Source organism: Monoraphidium neglectum (genome assembly GCF_000611645.1).
Source record: "Monoraphidium neglectum strain SAG 48.87 unplaced genomic scaffold scaffold00592, whole genome shotgun sequence".
Classification (NCBI taxonomy): domain Eukaryota; kingdom Viridiplantae; phylum Chlorophyta; class Chlorophyceae; order Sphaeropleales; family Selenastraceae; genus Monoraphidium; species Monoraphidium neglectum.
Window position 1 is genome coordinate 1 of NW_014013036.1, and position 7,115 is coordinate 7,115.

Here is a 7,115-nt window from a genome sequence, read left to right on the forward strand (position 1 = left end):
CCCTCCATTCCCGTCCACTCACCTCCCCCCCCCTCAAAAAAACCAGCTACAACCACCGTGAGAAGCGCACCCTGCTGGAGGTGCTGCAGGACTTCCCCAGCGCAGCCCCCCTGCCCCTGGAGCGCCTGCTGGAGGCCGCCCCCCTGCTGCAGCCGCGGCTCTTCTCAATCAGCAGCTCACCACTGGTGGGCGGCGGGCTCCAAGCGCGTGGCCCGATGTGGGGTCCGTGTGGGCACCACACACAGCCAAACGGCTCACAAGATGTTTGGAAGTATGGGCCTACCCCTCGTACTGCTTGAAGTGGGCGGTGCACCATCGACATCCTGCGAGGGCCTGTGGTGACTGCAGACCGCCCTAGGCGCACCTGCTGCCGATCAGAACTGCTGCCAATCAGAACCCTGCAACACGGCACAACCGCCTCGCCGCACGCCACCGACGGTCCCGTCCAATGCGGCATGCCCCTGCAGGCGCACCCCGGCAGGGCGCACGTGACGGCGGCGGTGGTGCGGTACGCGACGCCCTTCAAGCGGCAGAAGCGGGGCCTCGTCACCAGCTGGCTCGCCACCCTGGAGGCCCCAAACAGCAGCAGCAGCAGCATTAGCAGCAGCGCCACCACGTCAGCCGTTGCAGACGGGGCGGGCCGCGGCGCTGCGGGCGCCAACGGCCACATGGCCAATGGCAGCGGGTGCGCGGCCGCGGCAGCGGCGGCTGGGCCCGAGGCGGCGGCGGCGGCGGCGGAGGCGGCGGCAGCGGCGGCTCCCAGGGTGCCTGTGTGGATCGAGCGTGGCTGCCTGCGCATGCCAGCTTCCCAAGCAACACCTCTGCTGCTGGTGGGCCCGGGCACCGGCGTCGCCCCTTTCCGGTCGTTCCTGTGGCAGCGGGCGGCGCTCTTGAAACAGCAGAGCCAAAGTCAACAGCAGCAGCAGCAACCGGCGCCGTGTGTGCTGTTCTTTGGCTGCCGCCACCCCGACAAGGACTTTTACTACCGAGAAGAATGGGAGCATCTGCGGGCCGCCGGCGCGCTGGAGCCGTCGTGGGGGCTGGTGGCGGCGTTCTCGCGGCCGGGCCTGGGGGCGGACGGCGTGGCGGGCGGGGGACCGGCCGGCGGCGCCGGTGCGGCCAAGGAGTATGTCACGCACAAGCTGAGGCAGCATGGGGACAAGGTGCGCTGCAGGCTGCCGGGATGGTTTCACGGATGATGACTAGCTGCTGGATTCTTGCGGCAATCCACATCCCAAATGCGCTGGTGTGTCTCAGGTTTGCTGCCAACACTGTAAACCCTCTGAAACCAGGGCTGCATGTGCCCCAACAGGCACATGTCCCCACTGCGCCGCCCGCTGCGCGGCTCTCAAGCGCGCGTCTCAGCCCCAAACGCTCACACAGCGCCCTCAAAACATCACCACAACGACCATCGCCACCACCGCCACCACAACGCCAGGTCTGGCGGCTGCTGGCTGAGCAGGGCGGCTGCGTCTATGTGTCAGGGTCGGCCGACAAGATGCCCGCTGATGTGGCGGCCGCGCTTGAGGCGGTCGCGGTGGATCATGGCAGCCTTGCGCCCGAGGCGGCGGCAAAGTGGGTGCGCCAGCTGGAGACGAGCGGGCGGTATTTCGTTGAGGCGTGGTCGTGACTCAGTGCCTCATGGTGACGTCATTTTTTTCCGCGTCGGCATCCGGCAGGCGTGTAGCATTTCGAGCCGCGCCGCTCAAGCTGGTCTGTATGGCCCGTCCCAATCCAGTGTTGATATTGGTTGTTTGTGTGGTCTGTGCGATCGCAGTCTTTACGGTGACAACAGCGCAGGCGTCCTTTGCAGGCACGCGCCACCGCTCGAGCAAGGGACGAGGGGCATGTAGCCCTGTTGTACGTGACTGGCAATGAACCGGGAGACCGAGCGGCAGCCAGCGGCGGGCAGTGCCTTGTAACAGCGCGCTGCGCTTGCAGAGTGCACCACACACGCCTGCACTGCTGCAACCCAGCCGCCAGCAGGGGCGCGTCTAGAACAGCGCCGTTTCGCCGTCGCCGCCGCTGAATTGCGGGGGAGCCCTGGGATTGCGGGGATGCGAGGGGTCCCAGACGCTCTGCAGGCCCCTCACCTGCCTGCTGGTAGCAGCCACCAACAAAGCTCACTGGCGCGTCAGGGTTGTGTTGGGCGCCTCTGCTGGTCCCTTCAAGGCCATCAGAGCAGGAGGCGCGCTCCAGCTCGCGCGCGCCAGCGAAATAGCCCGTGGCGGTCGGTGTGGGGCGCGCGCGCCGATCTTCTTTCGGGCACCTGCTCAACACTCGTCGCCCGCGCTTGAGGAGCGTGCTCCTGCCGGCAAGCACCTCAAGCTGCTTCGAACGGCAAGATTGTTTTTGATTACCTCCACATACCACCAAGAATGTGACGGCGGCGACCATGTGGCTTTGCGCATGATGTGGTCCGTTGTAGTGTGAACTCTGGGCGCACGGAGCAGTTCGCCAGTGTGTGCTGGAGCTCACGTACCTCTTCCCGTTTGCGCATCATTACACTTGGATTATTTTGGGCCCTTGAAATCGTCAACGCGTGCATTTCTTGACGCTCATCGAAGGTGTCCCACGGCGCCTGAAAGAGGCGCGACTTGCACAGCAGCCCTGAGGGCCTGCAACTTTGGAGAAACGCAACAGAGCGTCAACAATGGGGCAGGCGCAGAGCGTCAAGGTAAGACCTGTGGCTCATCAATGCTGTCAGTGCTGGATCGCCCCCTCTCCGGGACCTCGCCTCCGTCACCACGAGTGACAAGCCGCTCGCGTGACGTTCGCAGCTTCAAGAACTCGAGAACGGTGCCAGCGGCGGCGGCCTCGGGGCTAAGCTGCGGGCGGCGCGGCGCCGCCACATCGCAGAGCAGCAGCAGCTGCAACCCGCCAACGGCTCGGCGAACGGCGCCGCCGACAGCGCCACCGACGACGGCGCCGCGCTGCCGCCCCTCGGCGCCGCGGCGGCGCCCGGCGCGCCGTTCCGGCCGGATCTTTCGGGCCCGCCCGTCCCGGGCTGCGACGAGCAGCGGCTGGCATATGTCGAGTCCCTTGACCTGTTGGATTCGCCGCCGGCGCCGGAGCTGGAAAACATCCTATCCCTCATCAGCGGCATCTTCGGGACGCAGGCCGCGCTCATCGCGCTGTTCGGGGACAAGCGCATCTGGGTCATGGCGGGGCGCAACTTTGCGGTGGGTGCCGCCGCACGTTGGGGACGCGACCGAGGCTGCAGCGCGCGGCGCTGGCCGCGCCGCGCCCTGCTCCCGCTGCTGTGCAGGCAGTCGCGCGCCGGCGCGCGGGCTGCGGGCCAGGGCGCCCTCTGAAGAGCAAAGGGTGCAGCAGCAGTCACGCCTGAAAATGCACCACCGCCGCGCCCCGGTGTTCACTTGTTTCAATTTCTTTCTACCCCACTTTTGGCCCTCAGGTCGGCGATTTCCCATGGCGCCACAGGTGCGGCGGCGCGCCGAGCCACCAGCGCCTACTGGCGCACTCCCACGCGCGCGCCGCCCAACGCCCAGCGCCCAGCGCCGCGCCTCCTAGGGATGCAGGGGGTGGCTGTCGCGCCCTGTGATCGCCCAGCAGGGACGCGGCGTCCCGACATTGACGATCACGCCCCACGCCACGCCCCCCGATCTCCCCCTCGTGCCCGCTCAGCTTCTGCGGGTGGTCTATGGCCTCAGAGACCACAACAGTCATGGTCGTGCCCGACGCCCACGCCGACGCCAGGTCAGCGCCCTCGCCCGCCCGCCCGTCTGCCCGCCCGCCTGGCTGACGTCACACCCCCGGCGCCGTCCGCGGCTGTGCCCCGCTCCCCAGCCTGCCGGCGTCCCAGGCCCCGCAGGCCTGCGATTCTGCAAGCAGCGGCTCTCCCGCGGCGTCGCGGCGGGTGTTTCGGTGCCGCCTTGACGCGGCGCTGACAACCGCGCTTGGCGCATCCCCCACCTCTAGGTTTACTAACCACCCTTACGTGAAGTCTGGCAGGGTCGGCTTCTACGCAGGTGCGGTGCCGGGGGCCGCTGCAACGCCTTGGAACCCGTGGCCACGCGGCGCGACCTGCGACCGGACGCCCGCGCTTCCCGGCTCTTACGCAGGCAGGGGTCGGGCGTATGCCACCGGCCCAGCCGCTCGCTCGGCCCCTCCTCTCCCTCTCACACACACATACAGACACACACACACATGCATACACACTTACAAACGCCGCCCGTTGCTGTGAATTCTAAACTGCCAGGCACCCCACTCGTGGCCTCCAACGGCCACCGCCTGGGGACACTCTGCTGCGCCGACCCCACGCCGCGGGCCTTCGACGACCACCAGGTTAGGCGTCGCGTCTCGCTTTGACCGCCGGGGTGGGCTTTGACCGCCGCGGCGCCGCCTGCTTTGTGCACCCCGCCCTTGCTCGTCCCCGTGCGAACGGCCACACCCTTCCCCCCCCTCTCGTCCTAGCCCTCTCCCTCGCGCCGACGCACCCCCCACCTTCCCCCTTGCCCTCGCCCTCGCCCCCGCCGCTCGCGCCGCGCAGTGCCAGGTGCTGTCGAACTTCGGCGCCGTGGTGGCTCAGGAGTTGGAGAAGAGCGCGCGCATGGCCGCCTCCACAAAGCGCCTGTCCGCGTCTGCGCGGCGCGCGCTGGCGGACAGCCTGGACCAGGACGTGGCGTGCGCGCTGTGCGTCACGGCGTGCCCCAAGCGGGGGCTGTCCATCTCGCACGCCAACTCAGCGATTGGGGACCTGTCAGGTGCGCGGCGCGCGCGGGGGCGCGGCTTGTTGCCCGTTCGTGGTGTGGGCTTGAGGCGGGGGAGGGGGTCCCTGCGGGTATGGGGCCGCGCGGTCGAAGTATGCGCAGCAGATTACATAGAAGCGCCGGCGATCCTCCCCCCTGTTGGGCATGGGTTGGGGAGCGGCCCCCGTCCCAACGTAATCACGCATCGTCGCTCAAGCCAGCCACCTGCCCGCCCTGCCATAGCATGCGTTCACCCACCTCAACGCCTTTAGCTCATCCGCCACCCATCCACCACCCATTCACCCCACCCATCCGCCACCCAGGCGTCCCGCCTCTTGAGCTCCTGGGCCTGTCCCTCTGGAGCCTCTTCACCCCCGCCGGCCCCGACGCGCCGCCCGACGCCGCAGCCGCCATCCTGCGCGACGCCGAGGCCGCGGCGCGCGAGGGCAAGGCGTTCGCGTTGCGCGGGGCGCGGCTGATCGGACGCACCGCCGACGCTTTCGATCTGTTCTTCAGGTGCGGCCCCGATGCGTGCATGTTAGTGCGAGGCGCCGCTTTGACCAACTTGGACCAGTCGACCTGACAAGCGGCCTGTAACATACGAGCCCCTTCTGCAGCCGCAGCTTGGCATCGCTCCCGCCGCGTTTTTCCTGCCGCCCCACCTATTCGCAAGTGCCCATCGCCCACCTTGCTGCGCTCACATGGAAAATGTTCCAAACACGCAGGCCCGTCGGCGCGAGCAGCATGGGGGGCGTGCGCGATGTGGCGGTGCCGGCCTTCCTGCCGGATGCCCCCGAGAACGCCGCCCCAGACGACACCTTTTTCGTGACCGTTGCGCCCTCCGCCGGCGCCTTCGCCCCCGCCGCGCGCCACGCGTCCGACGGCCGCAGCGTCGATAGCTTCGGGAGCACGGTCAACGGCGGTCAAGATCACCACCACGCGCGGGAGTGGCGCGGGTCGGACTGCGGGGACGGGGGCAGCGCGTGCGGCAGCCTGTCTGTGATTGACGGCCGCGACAGGTGCCCCATCGAGGGGCTCAAGGTTGGCGCCTCCCTGGCCTCTGGCTCCTACGGAAGGTGGGCGGTCGGCTGCGTAGCGCAGGGCTGCTGCTGCTGCTGCTGCTGCTGCTTTGCCGGGGGCTGGGGGGTGGGGCAAGGGGTGGCGGTGGCCGCGGCCGCTGCACTGGCCGGGGAGTATCAAGGCGGGTGTGTGTGTGGGAGGGGGGGGTTCATGCGCTCATGCCCCCCGGCCTTGCATCAAATTTCAAGCACTGAAGACCCTGCGGGGCCCTGGCACCCATTCAGAGAGCCCCGACCCCAGCTGCCGCAACTGCATGTGATCGAACGCGTTCACGTGTCACCCGGTGACGCACACCTGGAGTCGCGGACCCCCCCTTCTTGCCAGCGCCTTGGCCTGTTGACACGACTTTTTGGCTTTCCTTGCCCTTGCTCACTTCGTCCCTGTGCACTTTCGCTGGTCACCTTGTTGCCGCGCCGCAGGGTGTACAAGGGCAAGTACTTTGGGTCCAGGGTGGCCGTCAAGGTCCTGGAGGCGGACGCGGTGCTGCGCAGGTGGGGGCGTGAGCACTAGTGCGCTTCGTTGCTTGGGAGGCGGGCTTGCGATTTTTGACGTGTGGATGCGTGCGTGAGGGAGGCGGTGGTGGGAGGCTGGGCGTGAGTGTAGAAGCGTGTGCATGCATGTGCTGGTTGTTCGCGCCGCCTGCGACCAAGGACGCCTGTTGTGCCGGACTGGTGCTGCTCGCGACGGCGCGTGTCGGCTATGAGAGCGCTGCCGCGCGCCTCGTGCGCGTGTGCTCGCACCATTCCCTGGGCACCCGCGGCCCTGCCGAGCACGACGCCCCAAGGTCAGTGAGTCCCCCCCTCTCCCCGAACACACTTTCACACTAGCACACACACACACACTCTCTCTCTCTCACACACACACACACCCTGCACCCCCCAGGGACCCCGTGACTGGCGCCACCCTGGAGGCTGTGCTGTCGAAGGCCCTCAGCCACCCCAACATCGTCTCCACCCTCGCATGGCGCATTGTCCACGGGGAGGTGCGCGCGCCGCGCCTCATGCACACACGCCTGCACGCCCTGCGACGGCCCGCCCGTTAGCCCGAATGGCTGTGCTCCGTCATGCGGCTGCGATTGGGCGGAGGCGGCAGTGGTGCAGCGCCCGGCGCCGCAGTATCCACACGCACACGCGCGCACTCGCGCACGTGCACGCACGCGGGCACCACCTGCCCCTCCCCCCCACACACACACACACACACACACACACACACACACACACACACACACACACCACACACATGCACTCGCATAACATACACCATATTGCACTCACAAACACGCACACACACATATGGGGCTTCTCCTTATAACATCCACCTGCCCAC

The 7,115-nt window shown here is 67.9% G+C and overlaps 2 protein-coding genes across 2 annotated transcripts in view; both read left to right on the forward strand.

Annotated features, from left to right (window-relative positions):
- Window positions 1–455: 455 nt before the first annotated feature.
- Window positions 456–1,630, forward strand: MNEG_4309 (NADPH-ferrihemoprotein reductase; the record flags this gene model as incomplete). The annotated part of the gene is made up of 2 exons (XM_014047211.1): window positions 456–1,163; window positions 1,439–1,630. The coding sequence occupies 2 exons, from the start codon at window positions 456–458 to the stop codon at window positions 1,628–1,630; spliced, it is 900 nt and encodes a 299-aa protein (XP_013902665.1).
- A 1,023-nt stretch (window positions 1,631–2,653) lies between these two features.
- The window catches only part of MNEG_4310 (Mitogen-activated protein kinase kinase kinase), a gene marked incomplete at both ends in the record, with an annotated part of 8,056 nt that continues 3,594 nt past the window's right edge, over window positions 2,654–7,115 (forward strand). The window contains 11 exons of the mRNA XM_014047212.1: window positions 2,654–2,677; window positions 2,781–3,182; window positions 3,416–3,441; window positions 3,646–3,717; window positions 3,940–3,989; window positions 4,220–4,305; window positions 4,511–4,724; window positions 5,033–5,225; window positions 5,435–5,785; window positions 6,209–6,280; window positions 6,672–6,771. Of these exons, the coding sequence (XP_013902666.1) occupies window positions 2,654–2,677; window positions 2,781–3,182; window positions 3,416–3,441; window positions 3,646–3,717; window positions 3,940–3,989; window positions 4,220–4,305; window positions 4,511–4,724; window positions 5,033–5,225; window positions 5,435–5,785; window positions 6,209–6,280; window positions 6,672–6,771 (1,590 nt within the window). The remainder of the gene's footprint in view (window positions 2,678–2,780; window positions 3,183–3,415; window positions 3,442–3,645; window positions 3,718–3,939; window positions 3,990–4,219; window positions 4,306–4,510; window positions 4,725–5,032; window positions 5,226–5,434; window positions 5,786–6,208; window positions 6,281–6,671; window positions 6,772–7,115) is intronic.